General features: G+C 39.7%; 1 protein-coding gene and 2 pseudogenes across 1 annotated transcript; all 3 read right to left on the bottom strand.

Moving 5' to 3' along the window:
• Positions 1–2,939: 2,939 nt before the first annotated feature.
• On the bottom strand, positions 2,940–8,356 carry LOC149209119 (pentatricopeptide repeat-containing protein At3g12770-like). The gene is made up of 2 exons (XM_089396288.1): positions 7,183–8,356; positions 2,940–5,675 (listed from the first exon to the last, which is right to left on the bottom strand). Exons 1-2 carry the CDS (start codon positions 8,339–8,341, stop codon positions 3,631–3,633), a joined length of 3,204 nt encoding a protein of 1,067 aa, XP_089252414.1. The 5' UTR covers positions 8,342–8,356; the 3' UTR covers positions 2,940–3,630.
• A 586-nt stretch (positions 8,357–8,942) lies between these two features.
• On the bottom strand, positions 8,943–10,997 carry LOC149209118 (pentatricopeptide repeat-containing protein At3g12770 pseudogene; annotated as a pseudogene).
• Positions 10,998–11,450: 453 nt separating this feature from the next.
• LOC149209117 (pentatricopeptide repeat-containing protein At3g12770-like) lies at positions 11,451–15,206 on the bottom strand (annotated as a pseudogene).
• Between the last annotated feature and the right edge of the window lie 3,392 nt (positions 15,207–18,598).

Genomic DNA, 18,598 nt, shown 5'->3' with positions numbered 1-18,598 from the left:
ATTTAAGCTTAGCCATATTCTGGTGATGGAACATATAAATTTTACTATACAATCCTCCTTGCTACCATCTCTGAATCCTGCATGCACTAAGCAAGGCTCCCCACACCCGAAAATCAATTTTCAAGGGAATATTTTTAATAACGGCATGTGCATCATCCAGTTTCCCTGCAGGACGAGAAGATCGACCATACAGGGATAATGATATAGCCCAAGTGTGATACAATAAGAACAAACTGGCAATATCGTTTCAGCTAAATTTGGTGAGCTCAGAGGTTTGTTTGCCTCTCAAGCCCAATTATTCATGCTCTAGAATCTGAATTGGGCAAAATTTACTGATCCAATGTTGTAAAGTTGATGATCGTTGAGAAAAGATCCATGAACATAAGAGCAAACTTCATGATTTGATGGGACCAAAATCCACATAGTCCAAGTAATTTATCTATCATTCAAAAAGGATTTTTATTCAGATGACTGAACATTGTCCAAGTAAACTTATCATTATCATTCAAGAAGATTTTTCAGAGAAGGGAAAGCGCTGCAAAACAAGTAATTCGTTTTCAAGCCATTATAAATATGTATGTCCAGAACAGTTGGTTAATCATGTTTTTTTTTTTTTTTATCACACAAACACAAGCAAACCATGTAAGAGCTTCTGCAGTGATATCCAAGATGCAGAAGAAGACCAGACATATTATAAACACCGCACATTTTTGAAATTTTAGCAAATAGGAAGAGTTATGAAGTTTTTCTTCATGACAGGATATATTATTCTATACATAGAAGGCACATCAAAAGTTAATTCAACAATCAAAATACAAATTTGACTATAAGAGTAGTTCTTCAGTCAAGTAGTGGAAATTGGCTAGCTTTGAGGCAAAAACCGTGCAGACAATGTGTGCTAGGCATGCTTTTGAAACTTTTGAAAGCCAAGTTTTAACACAAAAGCTAGATTTTCTTTCCAATGACAATAATCTTCACCATGCTTCTGCACTACACACCCTTTTTTCCATCAACACCTTCTACAAGATGAACTACTAAAGCATAATAACTGCATGCTGCCATGTTTTCAGGTTTGACTATTTACATATATGTACACCCAATGCGAAAGGGCATAATTTTATAGCACAAGAATTTTGGATAACTAAACTGCAATAGAAAAACAAGAAAGTGCCTTCTCTCAAGAACACAGTCTCATGTCAAGGGAAGTCACTTGGAAAGGGATCACTCACATTTGCATACAGAAGGAAAAGCATGAAAATAAAATGCTATACAACAAATTTCCATAATTGATGGATAAATTTTGCACAGTGCCTAGGAGGCCCATCTCAAGGACTATCAAGAATCAAATGATCCAATGGCAGCCATGTCATAAACTTGAAAGGGATCTGTTTCAACACCATAGTCCATCAAAGTTCCGTCTTCCAGTTGATCATCATGGTCATACACAAAATCAGGAATCGCAATCTATCCCTTCCTAATGTAATCCCAGATAAATTCTAGACGATTTACATACTTCAGTTTCCAGTATAAACAGCATAACACATCAAAAACTGTATGAGCACATCTGCAACAATAGATCTAATGAATTATTTGAATCAAAATGCAAACTCAACTTAATACTCACCCTGAACTCAAGAAGAAACAGCCAAGGGTTGCAAAAAACAGTCTTGACTGAAGCCCTGAATGTAGGAAATACACCACCTGAAGCCTTTCCTTAAAAGCCAGAGGAAGTTATTCCTAGATCAACCACAAAGTAGACACACCAGGGCAGTTTTCACTCCTTTGAACAGAGGTATGAATGTAAACAAGACAGTAAAGCCCTTCAAGTATTTCATTTGAGATCTTATTGTAAACATATTTTTGTAGCCTACAAGAGGAGCTGCAGACATAAATATAAACTTCATCTCTTAATGGAAGGCGTGGATAATCTGAAAAGGGAGATATATGGTAGAGTCCAATTTTTTATTGCTGATTTATTTAACATGCTTCAAAAACAATTCATAGTTTATATAAACGAAAAAAATCCCAATCTGAACTGAATTGAAATAGCAAACATGGAATGGCAATAGGTTCAATGGAGCAATCAGTTTACAGACAGAACTCAACCACTAACAATCCACTTTGGAAACAAACCACCTTCACACAATAAACTAATTCGACTGAATTTTTAATGTGCCAACCAATTGGTAAAAAACATTGAGCTACAAGAGGTGCCATTACCAGACAGCTTAATAAACTTATCAAACACAATAATCCTTTTGTAGTATCGATTGATAACCATAAAAACTAAAACCTTAAAAGTCTACTCTGGCAATTTCAAGATGGCTCAGGGGTCACTACAATATAGTTGTATCCTTGTGGTAAAATGGAAAATCGAATTGTTCATCGATTTCAAGATGGCTCAAGGGTCACTACAATATAGTTGTATCCTCATGGAAAAATGGAAAATGAAATTGTTCAACGATGGCATGGAATTGAAATAGTGCTGGCCTAGGTTGAAGATATGGCATAGTGCTTGGATATAGATACAAAGAAGAAAGAGGAAGAATATATTGCAAAAATGTTAAACAAGACCTTATATTATTATGCACGCAGAAAATGAAACCACAAGCATAACAATTCTAGGAGAATTTATGCAATGGCAACTACAATAGAAGTATAGATGAAGATACAAAGGGAGAAAGAGTTGAAGAGGAAAAACCAAATTCTATGTATTAGAGATGGAAGAAAACTCTTAGCCCAACACCAATAACTTCTTCACTCTACCAGCAATATGAACTCTTAAATATATTCTTCTGTCCAATATGATGTCTTAAATATATACTATTGTCTGAAGCATACTTTTCTTAGACAAAGTTGCTCACAAATTCGCTACCTAAACATTCATTATCATTCTATAAATGTGTTCTGATAACATATTTCTATAGATATGGGTTGCATCTACTCTTTTCACGGTTTGTATATTAGTTTATATGCCTTCGTCTTACCTTTGGGCAGGCGCAACAGGCACAATATCAGTTCAAAAACACAGCTTAATAATGCAGCCAATCCAGTCATTCGGCAAGGTTGGGGCCTTATGCTTTTTAGTTTTCTGTGTTAGTTTAAACTAATACCAAGGAATTCAATTCTACAATTATATTATATGGGCAGACAGAAAGACCCATTAGCCCAATCTACTCCAATGCATATCATCTCTAAACAGTGTAACTACCAATTAAGATAGCCTTGACCTCGTAATCTACATTAAGTGAAAAGCACGAATAAGATATAGATGCCACCATGCATCAAAGAGACAAGAAGGGGGAAGATGGAGTTTTGTCTTAGCTCTCTTACTTCACCTAACTGGAGAAAAGTGAGCTTGCTACCCGAGTCCCCACTCTCATCTCTCTTTCTTAGGTTGTCGAAGCTATTACTTTTTGTATCTATGGTTAGAGCTCTTCAATAGGATTTCAGCTTATGCTATCATCCTATCACTGTTCTGACCCAATACATAAACACTTCCCACATTACCCTGTTACCCCCTTAGGTTATTTTATGTATGAAATTAAATTAAAAAATAGTTGTGGGCTAACATTTTCACAGAAGTTTGCACCTACGCAACTTGTGTTTTTGAACTCGCTTCATTCACTATTACCAATATTCACCGCAAGAACACAACCCATCCTTAAAATGGTGGAAACGATATGCATCCCTCATAATAATTTCTCGCATGACAATTTTGGAGATGAACTTGGTGGCAATATGACAGTCACCACACACACGAAGGTTTTTTGTGATCCGAATAGGAGTCCCAGGCCTTGTGCTAATAACCCCAAAAGCAATGGCCAGCCTCTCACTGTGACTACAAAGCATGTTTTCCTTCAGTTCCTCCTCCACATCATGCAGCACAAAATCTGTGCTAGGCAAATACCCTGCCTCCTTCATCTGCTTGTCCAAGGTTGACAACATTGCATAAATTTTCTCCGATTGAGGATGTGATCTGTCATCTGCAAGGAACGCTTGAATATTGTAGTTTACTTCAATCAGACTGCATCCTCGTATTTTTATGAGTCCCCTATCTTTTATCATTGTCCTCATTTTTACCACATCATCCCACCTGCCAGCTGCAGCATAGATATTTGACAGAAGTACATAGTACCCTGTATTGTCTGGCTCTAACTCAAAAAGTCGCTTCGCCCCGAGTTCTCCTAGTTGAACATTGCAGTGAATTCTACAAGTACCAAGCAATGTCCCCCACACTCCAGCATCAGGTTCTAATGGCATTTTTTTGATAAAGTTGTAAGCCTCATCCAGATGACCAGCACGGCCAAGAAGGTCAACCATGCAAGCATAGTGCTCCATCCTAGGTGTGATGCAATAATCTCGAGACATGCATTCTAAATATTGCCAGCCCTCACTCACTAGGCCTGCATGACTGCAAGCAGACAAAACACAAACAAAGGTGATGTGGTTTGGCTTAATATGCGTCAATTGCATTTGGCGATAAAGTTCCAAGGCATCCTTACAATTTCCATGCATCCCATAGCCTGCAATCATTGTATTCCATGAGACTACATCTTTTTCTACAATAATTTCAAAGAGTTCACGTGCAATATTTATATTTCCACACTTGACATACATGTCAATGAGAGCAGTTGCTACAGAAACATCTGACTGAAGTCCATTCCTAATTATATAATCATGGATCCGTTTACCCTCCTGCAGAGCTGCTAAATGGGCACATGCTGGGAGCACACATGTCATGGTGACAGAGTTGGGTTGGACACCTGCAAGTTGCATTTCATGAAAAAGTATCAAGGCCTTGGCAGCATGGCCATTCTGAGCATAACCAGCAATCATAGCATTCCATGTGACTACATCTCTTTTCGATATTTTGTCAAACAACCTAGCCGCAACTTCTATATTCCCACATTTAGCATACATATCTACAAGAGCAGTTCCCACAGAAACATCTGATTCCAATCCACTTCTGATAATGTATTCATGAACCCTCTTACCTTGTTCCAGATATGCTAAACATGCAAATGCAGGGAGCAAACTTACCATAGTGACTAAGTTGGGTGTTACTTGAGAAAATTGCATCTTACTAAAGAGTGTAAAAGCCTCATTCGCGTCTACATTCTGTGCATAACCTGCAATCATTGCACTCCATGTTACTACATTTTTCACATTCATCGCATCGAAAAGTTTCATAGCAAGCTCCACATTTCCACATTTAGAATACATGTCTGTAAGGGCAGTTCCCACAAAAACATTTGATTCAAATCCACATTTGATGATGTAACTATGAGTCCACTTGCCCTGTTGCAGATCTCCTAAATGGGCATATGCTGAGAGCACACTCACCATGGTGACTGAGTTGGGCTTCATGTCTGCCAATTGCATTTGATAGAAAAGTTCCAAAGCTTCTTCGGCATGTTCATTTTGGGTATACCCTGCAGTCATCGCATTCCGTGACACCACATTTGTTATAGAAAGTTTGTCAAATAATCCTCGTGCAACCTGTAATTTCCCACACTTTGCATGCATAGTTACCAGGGAATTCCCCACAGAAACATCTGACACAAGAACTGACAACACATTTACAATGGTAACAGAGTCAGGTTTTAGGCCTGCAACATGCATTCTGTGAAATAGGGACAAGGCCTCCTCTCCATATCCATTCTGCCCATACCCTGAAATCATGGCAGTCCACGAGAGCCAATCCAGTCATTCGGCAAGGTTGGGGCCTTATGCTTTTTAGTTTTCTGTGTTAGTTTAAACTAATACCAAGGAATTCAATTCTACAATTATATTATATGGGCAGACAGAAAGACCCATTAGCCCAATCTACTCCAATGCATATCATCTCTAAACAGTATAACTACCAATTAAGATAGCCTTGACCTCGTAATCTACATTAAGTGAAAAGCACGAATAAGATGTAGATGCCACCATGCATCAAAGAGACAAGAAGGGGGAAGATGGAGTTTTGTCTTAGCTCTCTTACTTCACCTAACTGGAGAAAAGTGAGCTTGCTACCTGAGTCCCCACTCTCATCTCTCTTTCTTAGGTTGTCGAAGCTATTACTTTTTGTATCTATGGTTAGAGCTCTTCAATAGGATTTCAGCTTATGCTATCAGCCTATCACTGTTCTGACCCAATACATAAACACTTCCCACATTACCCTGTTACCCCCTTAGGTTATTTTATGTATGAAATTAAATTAAAAAATAGTTGTGGGCTAACATTTTCACAGAAGTTTGCACCTACGCAACTTGTGTTTTTGAACTCGCTTCATTCACTATTACCAATATTCACCGCAAGAACACAACCCATCCTTAAAATGGTGGAAACGATATGCATCCCTCATAATAATTTCTCGCATGACAATTTTGGAGATGAACTTGGTGGCAATATGACAGTCACCACACACACGAAGGTTTTTTGTGATCCGAATAGGAGTCCCAGGCCTTGTGCTAATAACCCCAAAAGCAATGGCCAGCCTCTCACTGTGACTACAAAGCATGTTTTCCTTCAGTTCCTCCTCCACATCATGCAGCACAAAATCTGTGCTAGGCAAATACCCCGCCTCCTTCATCTGCTTGTCCAAGGTTGACAACATTGCATAAATTTTCTCCGATTGAGGATGTGATCTGTCATCTGCAAGGAACGCGTGAATATTGTAGTTTATTTCAATCAGACTGCATCCTCGTATTTTTATGGGTCCCCTATCTTTTATCATTGTCCTCATTTTTACCACATCATCCCACCTGCCAGCTGCAACATAGATATTTGACAGAAGTACATAGTACCCTGTATTGTCTGGCTCTAACTCAAAAAATCGCTTCGCCCCGAGTTCTCCTAGTTGAACATTGCAGTGAATTCTACAAGTACCAAGCAATGTCCCCCACACTCCAGCATCAGGTTCTAATGGCATTTTTTTGATAAAGTTGTAAGCCTCATCCAGATGACCAGCACGGCCAAGAAGGTCAACCATGCAAGCATAGTGCTCCGTCCTAGGTGTGATGCAATAATCTCGAGACATGCATTCTAAATATTGCCAGCCCTCACTCACTAGGCCTGCATGACTGCAAGCAGACAAAACACAAACAAAGGTGATGTGGTTTGGCTTAATATGCGTCAATTGCATTTGGCGATAAAGTTCCAAGGCATCCTTACAATTTCCATGCATCCCATAGCCTGCAATCATTGTATTCCATGAGACTACATCTTTTTCTACAATATTTTCAAAGAGTTCACGTGCAATATTTTTATTTCCACACTTGACATACATGTCAATGAGAGCAGTTGCTACAGAAACATCTGACTGAAGTCCATTCCTAATTATATAATCATGGATCCGTTTACCCTCCTGCAGAGCTGCTAAATGGGCACATGCTGGGAGCACACATGTCATGGTGACAGAGTTGGGTTGGACACCTGCAAGTTGCATTTCATGAAAAAGTATCAAGGCCTTGGCAGCATGGCCATTCTGAGCATAACCAGCAATCATAGCATTCCATGTGACTACATCTCTTTTCGATATTTTGTCAAACAACCTAGCCGCAACTTCTATATTCCCACATTTAGCATACATATCTACAAGAGCAGTTCCCACAGAAACATCTGATTCCAATCCACTTCTGATAATGTATTCATGAACCCTCTTACCTTGTTCCAGATATGCTAAACATGCAAATGCAGGGAGCAAACTTACCATAGTGACTAAGTTGGGTGTTACTTGAGAAAATTGCATCTTACTAAAGAGTGTAAAAGCCTCATTCGCGTCTACATTCTGTGCATAACCTGCAATCATTGCACTCCATGTGACTACATTTTTCACATTCATCGCATCGAAAAGTTTCATAGCAAGCTCCACATTTCCACATTTAGAATACATGTCTGTAAGGGCAGTTCCCACAAAAACATTTGATTCAAATCCACATTTGATGATGTAACTATGAGTCCACTTGCCCTGTTGCAGATCTCCTAAATGGGCATATGCTGAGAGCACACTCACCATGGTGACTGAGTTGGGCTTCATGTCTGCCAATTGCATTTGATAGAAAAGTTCCAAAGCTTCTTCGGCATGTTCATTTTGGGTATACCCTGCAGTCATCGCATTCCGTGACACCACATTTGTTATAGAAAGTTTGTCAAATAATCCTCGTGCAACCTGTAATTTCCCACACTTTGCATGCATAGTTACCAGGGAATTCCCCACAGAAACATCTGACACAAGAACTGACAACACATTTACAATGGTAACAGAGTCAGGTTTTAGGCCTGCAACATGCATTCTGTGAAATAGGGACAAGGCCTCCTCTCCATATCCATTCTGCCCATACCCTGAAATCATGGCAGTCCACGAGAGCCAATCCAGTCATTCGGCAAGGTTGGGGCCTTATGCTTTTTAGTTTTCTGTGTTAGTTTAAACTAATACCAAGGAATTCAATTCTACAATTATATTATATGGGCAGACAGAAAGACCCATTAGCCCAATCTACTCCAATGCATATCATCTCTAAACAGTATAACTACCAATTAAGATAGCCTTGACCTCGTAATCTACATTAAGTGAAAAGCACGAATAAGATGTAGATGCCACCATGCATCAAAGAGACAAGAAGGGGGAAGATGGAGTTTTGTCTTAGCTCTCTTACTTCACCTAACTGGAGAAAAGTGAGCTTGCTACCCGAGTCCCCACTCTCATCTCTCTTTCTTAGGTTGTCGAAGCTATTACTTTTTGTATCTATGGTTAGAGCTCTTCAATAGGATTTCAGCTTATGCTATCAGCCTATCACTGTTCTGACCCAATACATAAACACTTCCCACATTACCCTGTTACCCCCTTAGGTTATTTTATGTATGAAATTAAATTAAAAAATAGTTGTGGGCTAACATTTTCACAGAAGTTTGCACCTACGCAACTTGTGTTTTTGAACTCGCTTCATTCACTATTACCAATATTCACCGCAAGAACACAACCCATCCTTAAAATGGTGGAAACGATATGCATCCCTCATAATAATTTCTCGCATGACAATTTTGGAGATGAACTTGGTGGCAATATGACAGTCACCACACACACGAAGGTTTTTTGTGATCCGAATAGGAGTCCCAGGCCTTGTGCTAATAACCCCAAAAGCAATGGCCAGCCTCTCACTGTGACTACAAAGCATGTTTTCCTTCAGTTCCTCCTCCACATCATGCAGCACAAAATCTGTGCTAGGCAAATACCCCGCCTCCTTCATCTGCTTGTCCAAGGTTGACAACATTGCATAAATTTTCTCCGATTGAGGATGTGATCTGTCATCTGCAAGGAACGCGTGAATATTGTAGTTTATTTCAATCAGACTGCATCCTCGTATTTTTATGGGTCCCCTATCTTTTATCATTGTCCTCATTTTTACCACATCATCCCACCTGCCAGCTGCAACATAGATATTTGACAGAAGTACATAGTACCCTGTATTGTCTGGCTCTAACTCAAAAAATCGCTTCGCCCCGAGTTCTCCTAGTTGAACATTGCAGTGAATTCTACAAGTACCAAGCAATGTCCCCCACACTCCAGCATCAGGTTCTAATGGCATTTTTTTGATAAAGTTGTAAGCCTCATCCAGATGACCAGCACGGCCAAGAAGGTCAACCATGCAAGCATAGTGCTCCGTCCTAGGTGTGATGCAATAATCTCGAGACATGCATTCTAAATATTGCCAGCCCTCACTCACTAGGCCTGCATGACTGCAAGCAGACAAAACACAAACAAAGGTGATGTGGTTTGGCTTAATATGCGTCAATTGCATTTGGCGATAAAGTTCCAAGGCATCCTTACAATTTCCATGCATTCCATAGCCTGCAATCATTGTATTCCATGAGACTACATCTTTTTCTACAATATTTTCAAAGAGTTCACGTGCAATATTTTTATTTCCACACTTGACATACATGTCAATGAGAGCAGTTGCTACAGAAACATCTGACTGAAGTCCATTCCTAATTATATAATCATGGATCCGTTTACCCTCCTGCAGAGCTGCTAAATGGGCACATGCTGGGAGCACACATGTCATGGTGACAGAGTTGGGTTGGACACCTGCAAGTTGCATTTCATGAAAAAGTATCAAGGCCTTGGCAGCATGGCCATTCTGAGCATAACCAGCAATCATAGCATTCCATGTGACTACATCTCTTTTCGATATTTTGTCAAACAACCTAGCCGCAACTTCTATATTCCCACATTTAGCATACATATCTACAAGAGCAGTTCCCACAGAAACATCTGATTCCAATCCACTTCTGATAATGTATTCATGAACCCTCTTACCTTGTTCCAGATATGCTAAACATGCAAATGCAGGGAGCAAACTTACCATAGTGACTAATTTGGGTGTTACTTGAGAAAATTGCATCTTACTAAAGAGTGTAAAAGCCTCATTCGCGTCTACATTCTGTGCATAACCTGCAATCATTGCACTCCATGTGACTACATTTTTCACATTCATCGCATCGAAAAGTTTCATAGCAAGCTCCACATTTCCACATTTAGAATACATGTCTGTAAGGGCAGTTCCCACAAAAACATTTGATTCAAATCCACATTTGATGATGTAACTATGAGTCCACTTGCCCTGTTGCAGATCTCCTAAATGGGCATATGCTGAGAGCACACTCACCATGGTGACTGAGTTGGGCTTCATGTCTGCCAATTGCATTTGATAGAAAAGTTTCAAAGCTTCTTCGGCATGTTCATTTTGGGTATACCCTGCAGTCATCGCATTCCGTGACACCACATTTGTTATAGAAAGTTTGTCAAATAATCCTCGTGCAACCTGTAATTTCCCACACTTTGCATGCATAGTTACCAGGGAATTCCCCACAGAAACATCTGACACAAGAACTGACAACACATTTACAATGGTAACAGAGTCAGGTTTTAGGCCTGCAACATGCATTCTGTGAAATAGGGACAAGGCCTCCTCTCCATATCCATTCTGCCCATACCCTGAAATCATGGCAGTCCACGAGAAACAATCCAGTCATTCGGCAAGGTTGGGGCCTTATGCTTTTTAGTTTTCTGTGTTAGTTTAAACTAATACCAAGGAATTCAATTCTACAATTATATTATATGGGCAGACAGAAAGACCCATTAGCCCAATCTACTCCAATGCATATCATCTCTAAACAGTATAACTACCAATTAAGATAGCCTTGACCTCATAATCTACATTAAGTGAAAAGCATGAATAAGATATAGATGCCACCATGCATCAAAGAGACAAGAAGGGGGAAGATGGAGTTTTGTCTTAGCTCTCTTACTTCACCTAACTGGAGAAAAGTGAGCTTGCTACCCGAGTCCCCACTCTCATCTCTCTTTCTTAGGTTGTCGAAGCTATTACTTTTTGTATCTATGGTTAGAGCTCTTCAATAGGATTTCAGCTTATGCTATCAGCCTATCACTGTTCTGACCCAATACATAAACACTTCCCACATTACCCTGTTACCCCCTTAGGTTATTTTATGTGTGAAATTAAATTAAAAAATAGTTGTGGGCTAACATTTTCACAGAAGTTTGCACCTACGCAACTTGTGTTTTTGAACTCGCTTCATTCACTATTACCAATATTCACCGCAAGAACACAACCCATCCTTAAAATGGTGGAAACGATATGCATCCCTCATAATAATTTCTCGCATGACAATTTTGGAGATGAACTTGGTGGCAATATGACAGTCACCACACACACGAAGGTTTTTTGTGATCCGAATAGGAGTGCCTTGTGCTAATAACCCCAAAAGCAATTGCCAGCCTCTCACTGTGACTACAAAGCATGTTTTCCTTCAGTTCCTCCTCCACATCATGCAGCACAAAATCTGTGCTAGGCAAATACCCCGCCTCCTTCATCTGCTTGTCCAAGGTTGACAACATTGCATAAATTTTCTCCGATTGAGGATGTGATCTGTCATCTGCAAGGAACGCGTGAATATTGTAGTTTACTTCAATCAGACTGCATCCTCGTATTTTTATGAGTCCCCTATCTTTTATCATTGTCCTCATTTTTACCACATCATCCCACCTGCCAGCTGCAGCATAGATATTTGACAGAAGTACATAGTACCCTGTATTGTCTGGCTCTGACTCAAAAAGTCGCTTCGCCCCGAGTTCTCCTAGTTGAACATTGCAGTGAATTCTACAAGTACCAAGCAATGTCCCCCACACTCCAGCATCAGGTTCTAATGGCATTTTTTTGATAAAGTTGTAAGCCTCATCCAGATGACCAGCACGGCCAAGAAGGTCAACCATGCAAGCATAGTGCTCCGTCCTAGGTGTGATGCAATAATCTCGAGACATGCATTCTAAATATTGCCAGCCCTCACTCACTAGGCCTGCATGACTGCAAGCAGACAAAACACAAACAAAGGTGATGTGGTTTGGCTTAATATGCGTCAATTGCATTTGGCGATAAAGTTCCAAGGCATCCTTACAATTTCCATGCCTCCCATAGCCTGCAATCATTGTATTCCATGAGACTACATCTTTTTCTACAATATTTTCAAAGAGTTCACGTGCAATATTTATATTTCCACACTTGACATACATGTCAATGAGAGCAGTTGCTACAGAAACATCTGACTGAAGTCCATTCCTAATTATATAATCATGGATCCGTTTACCCTCCTGCAGAGCTGCTAAATGGGCACATGCTGGGAGCACACATGTCATGGTGACAGAGTTGGGTGTGGTTTGGCTTAATATGCGTCAATTGCATTTGGCGATAAAGTTCCAAGGCATCCTTACAATTTCCATGCATCCCATAGCCTGCAATCATTGTATTCCATGAGACTACATCTTTTTCTACAATATTTTCAAAAAGTTCACGTGCAATATTTATATTTCCACACTTGACATACATGTCAATGAGAGCAGTTGCTACAGAAACATCTGACTGAAGTCCATTCCTAATTATATAATCATGGATCCGTTTACCCTCCTGCAGAGCTGCTAAATGGGCACATGCTGGGAGCACACATGTCATGGTGACAGAGTTGGGTTGGACACCTGCAAGTTGCATTTCATGAAAAAGTATCAAGGCCTTGGCAGCATGGCCATTCTGAGCATAACCAGCAATCATAGCATTCCATGTGACTACATCTCTTTTCGATATTTTGTCAAACAACCTAGCCGCAACTTCTATATTCCCACATTTAGCATACATATCTACAAGAGCAGTTCCTACAGAAACATCTGATTCCAATCCACTTCTGATAATGTATTCATGAACCCTCTTACCTTTTTCCAGATATGCTAAACATGCAAATGCAGGGAGCAAACTTACCATAGTGACTAAGTTGGGTGTTACTTGAGAAAATTGCATCTTACTAAAGAGTGTAAAAGCCTCATTCGCGTCTACATTCTGTGCATAACCTGCAATCATTGCACTCCATGTGACTACATTTTTCACATTCATCGCATCCAAAAGTTTCATAGCAAGCTCCACATCTCCACATTTAGAATACATGTCTGTAAGGGCAGTTCCCACAAAAACATTTGATTCAAATCCACATTTGATGATGTAACTATGAGTCCACTTGCCCTGTTGCAGATCTCCTAAATGGGCATATGCTGAGAGCACACTCACCATGGTGACTGAGTTGGGCTTCATGTCTGCCAATTGCATTTGATAGAAAAGTTCCAAAGCTTCTTCGGCATGTTCATTTTGGGTATACCCTGCAGTCATCGCATTCCGTGACACCACATTTGTTATAGAAAGTTTGTCAAATAATCCTCGTGCAACCTGTAATTTCCCACACTTTGCATGCATAGTTACCAGGGAATTCCCCACAGAAACATCTGACACAAGACCACTTTGAATTATATAATCATGGATCCACTTGCCTTGTTCTGAAGAACCCAAATCCCCACAAACTGACAACACATTTACAATGGTAACAGAGTCAGATTTTAGGCCTGCAACATGCATTCTGTGAAATAGGGACAAGGCCTCCTCTCCATATCCATTCTGCCCATACCCTGAAATCATGGCAGTCCACGAGATCAGATTTTTCTGAGGCAATTTGTCAAATACTCTGTGTGCACTTTCTATATTCCCACATTTAGCATACATGTCTACGAGAGCAGTTCCAACAGAAACATTAGACTCAAATCCCGTTATAATTACATAACTGTGAATCTGATCAGCTTGCTGCAAGCTAGCTAAATAGGCAAATGCAGAAAGCACACTGAAAATCGTAACTGAATTGGGTTTTGCATCTGAACGCTGCATTTGATTGAAGAGCATCAAGGCCTCACTAGCGTGTCCATTCTGGGCATATCCTGCTATCATTGCTGTCCATGAAACCACATCTCTCTGAGACATTTTGTCAACCATTTGGCGAGCATTCTCTAAATTCCCACATTTAGCATACATGTCTATTAGTACATTCCCAATATAAAACGAGCTCCAACAATCTGATCATGGATCTCCTTGCCTTCTTCCAAAGCCGATAAGCCTGCACACGCCCTGATTGCAAAGAGAAAGGTGAACTTGTTTGGCTCAATGCCTGATCCTTGCATTTCATAATAAAGTTCAAGTGCTTCCTGCCAGAGTCCTTTCCTGCTATAAGCCCTTATAACTGCATTCCATAAGTAAACATTCCGTTTACGCATTCTGTCAAACATATTGCGCGCATTCTTCCAGCTATTCCAGTGCCATATAAAGTCACAAGTTTGGTAACCAAAACTATGTTTTGTTCAAGTCCACTCATGAGTATCCGAGCATGGATTTGTTGCAGCTCATTCATGCTCTTACACACCTGCAAAAGAGAAGAGAAGGCTTTGAATCCGAGCGAGTAGCCTCTGCATACTGTGCCATTGTGGCGAAGCGAGGAGACGTAGGTGGGGAGCTGCAATATCCGCTGCGGACATCGATCTGGACCTTCCTTCGCTTCAGCTTCCCAGTGAACGGTTATAACCATTCAACTCCCTTCCTTTAATCCAACGATTGACAATACTATAATCGTCTAACACATGATCTAACGGCACAGACGGATGACAGGTAGACTTTAGGGAGATTCATTTCAGAGGGGAACGCCTTACGGCGTAATTAAAAGGGATCGTCCCAAGAAATGAGGCAGAAAATAATAAAAGCGTAGTGATTGAAATTCTCGGATAAAATGAAGTGGAAAATAATTACGAGATCAACCAGCAGAATGGTTGGAGGGAATGAAGTGGAAACCGTGTTATTTGCTTCCGTGGCGATGACCTCCTTGTTTTTCTTAGCTACTTTTTATTTTCGTTGAGAATGTGGAATGTAAGTTACGGTGTCACATGCGCTGAAAAGCGGTGCAATGTAAGGAACAGAGAAAGTGGTGAATGATTGTTTAATGAATAAATTCAAGTTTATGGTTATGGTCAAGGAGATATTTAATTCACTTTTGACATGACAATTTATTTTTGTTTATTCATTTATAACGTCATTTTTACCTGACTTATAGCTAGTGCGTTTTTGAATTAATTTTTAAATTTCATTTTCCTTATACCTTGGTGTTAGGTTTTAATTCTGGTTTAACCATTTTTAGTATTAGGTTTTAATTCTGGTTTCACAACTTTTGGTATTAGGTTTTAATTTTTGTTTTATATTTTTTTTACAAATATTTTTATTTATTTCCCATGGTAAATTGGTAATTTGTTGGAGTAATCTCTCCCAGGTTTAGGATCAAACTTAGTAGTTGTCACTATAATACAAAGAGTATATTCAACATCTTATAATCCAAATATACCAGGAATTTATGACTTACCATTAGGGAGCCTGATTTTAAAAATGAGGGCATGGTGGTGGGATTTTATCACAACTTCTTACAAATAATAATCATAACTTTTATTTGACCCTTGGCCTCATCTTTCACATTGAATCACTTATTCCCTTGGCCATAGTTTGGATCACCATAACCTTATCTTAGTCCAAGCCTGATTGAAAATCAAACTTAAATCACATCGCCTAAGAAATTATTGTAGCTCCTAGAGTACCATGGTAAAAGGTCCTCAATCAAAGTGTAGGTGAGAGAACCAAGTCGTGTTTCATCTTCACTGTAATAATTTAACTCTTCATCAAAATCATTGGGCTCAAAGTTATTATATTTTTCACATACCGAAGCCTTAAGTCACCTTTTACCACTTTGAATACCTTTCAAAGTCAAAATTCATGAATTTCACATTTTATCATGTTCTTGGCATTTTATATCTCACACTTAATAAAAATTAGGGCTTGGTGCATTTATCTTCGTATTTACACACATATGACCTTATCCTGCCAACCCCATTGGGCTAGGCTGAATGATGCACATCCTCCACTAGAACATGTTTGTCAACCAATATAGGGACCCCGCTCTGGTTCAAAACTTGGTTTACCTGTCTAGCAAGGCTTGTGGGTTGTTGTGTTAGGCTCAGGAGTGTACTGGCAGTCCCACTGACTCAATCCCATGTCTCCTCAGTGACAAGTGGCATGTCTACTAATTCCCCTGATTAAAAGAAAAGGAAACTCTTCATCAAAACCTTCAATGTCCTAATTTAACTCTTCATCAAAATCTTAGGGCTCCACATTATTATATTTTCATATACCTAAGCCCTATGTCACCTTTTATCACTTTGAATATCTTTCAAAGTAAAAATTAATGAATTTTACCTTTTATCATGTTGTTGGCCTTTTATATCTCACACTTAATAAAACTAGGGATTGGTGCATTTATCTCCATATTTACACACATATAACCTTACCCTACCAAGCCTATTGGTCTAGGTTAAACGGTGGACATCCCACATGGGAAGGAGATTGTCAACCAATATAGTGGCTCTGCCGAGGTTTTGAAACTTGGTTTATGTGATGACCCCGAGAGAATGTAAATATTTAAATTTCACCATGGTAAAAGACTGAGTTAAAATGACATTGCAAGACTATTTTATTATTTGTTCTTTTTTTTAAAAAAAGAGGATCTTATGAGTATTTCTTTTATTTTACAAATGCATTGAAATTTTTAATAAAGAATACTCATGATTGTGTTGGCAACTCCTGGGAGGGAGTTGGCAAGTCGGTTATTGGAACTGACTGTAACCACCCTCCCTAACTGGAAAGTTCCCAGGGAAAAGGGAGGGGGGTTGGCAAAAAATCTGCGCTGTAGTGACATGCAGAGAAAGAAAGAGAAAGAGAGTAATGTAAAGACTAAGTCTGGTGAGGACCAGATAGTCGAGCACACAGTGCAACCTTGCTGAGGATAGAGATCCGGCAAGCGAAAGCTAGGGGGAGGCTCTGGTCTCGAAAGACGAGTCTCATGGATGGGCGGTTAAATCAATATGCATTAATTTGCAGGTGAAATACTAAGGACTTAAGGCTGGTAGAGACCAGGTAAGTAAAACTGAACTCTAATTTATTTTCTGCAAGTACCTGTAAGTCACTTGTGTTAAACCTTGAAGTATCTGTAAGGCTTATGTGTTATCTGTTATTTGGAAATTACCGCTACTACTGTCTGATAATACAAGAGCGAGTCTGTATATGTCTGTTTATAAGTTGAGAAACCTGCGTCCTGTACTGGACGGAAACCAGGCTTATAAGTCTAGGAATCCTGTATCTTGCTGTTGAGGTAACCGAGCAAGTATAATGGATGCTGGTGGTTCAGCATGGTTAGCGGCGTTAACTGTTCTAAACAGCTAACGCGGACAGAAGTCGGTCAAACTAAAAGATTAAAGGGTTACTTATATACATATAAGACAACAGAACAACCAGTTCGGCTTATTGCCGGATTGGCATAATAAACCCTATGAGTAGCAATGTACTCTTAAAATGATTGCATCGTGTAACACCCGCGGTGCGGGTTAACTCTGTAATGAGAAACAATCAAAGAAACAATTTACACAGCGAACAATAACTCATTATATAACATGCAATCTCAAAGGAGAGTCCCGGCACTCAAAGTGTTAACACACAGAATCTAAACAATAGATAATCCAAGCCGTGTAACACCACCATCCACAAGGTTGATGGAAATAGGCGGAATAACCAAACATTGAAGCCGGGAAGGCCACGCTTGGGCTCGCGGGTACGAGCTAAATCCTTGACTCGTTCCTTTATAGAGTAAGCATAGGGCCGGGCAACCGAGCCGCTTACCTGTGTGTGGAATAGTCGTAAAATAACCATGATAGAACAGTAAACAGAAATTACAATTATATGCCAAGTTATATACATAAAAAGCCCCTTCGCAATTTAAATAATCACAGTGTAATATGAAACAGAACTCGCAGTGCGAGATTATACCGTATACTGAACAGAACTTGTAATACCAGAGTATATAGTAAATAAAACAAATATTCAGCATCCGGGTCGAAAGACCCATACCATCTTTGGTCCAAACAAACTGATAACGAGCATGAAACAGTATACAGATGTATTACTAATTGACAAAAGCCATACGGCTGTAGCCATTCGTTTAAAAAAAAAACAAAGGGGGTTGTGCCCATTATCCACATCCAAAGGGGCCGTGGCCGGAATGCTATTGACAAGCAACAATAAACAGTCAAATTACAAATAACGGAGTCGCGGAGACAGTCTCTGCGCTAGGGTTTGGC

Source organism: Pinus tabuliformis, chromosome 1_2, assembly GCF_031772625.1.
Source record: "Pinus tabuliformis cultivar Carrire ecotype Pingquan chromosome 1_2, CPIR1, whole genome shotgun sequence".
Lineage (NCBI taxonomy): Eukaryota > Viridiplantae > Streptophyta > Pinopsida > Pinales > Pinaceae > Pinus > Pinus tabuliformis.
The sequence above is the reverse complement of the archived record's forward strand: the minus strand, read 5'-3'. Positions and strand labels throughout refer to the sequence as shown.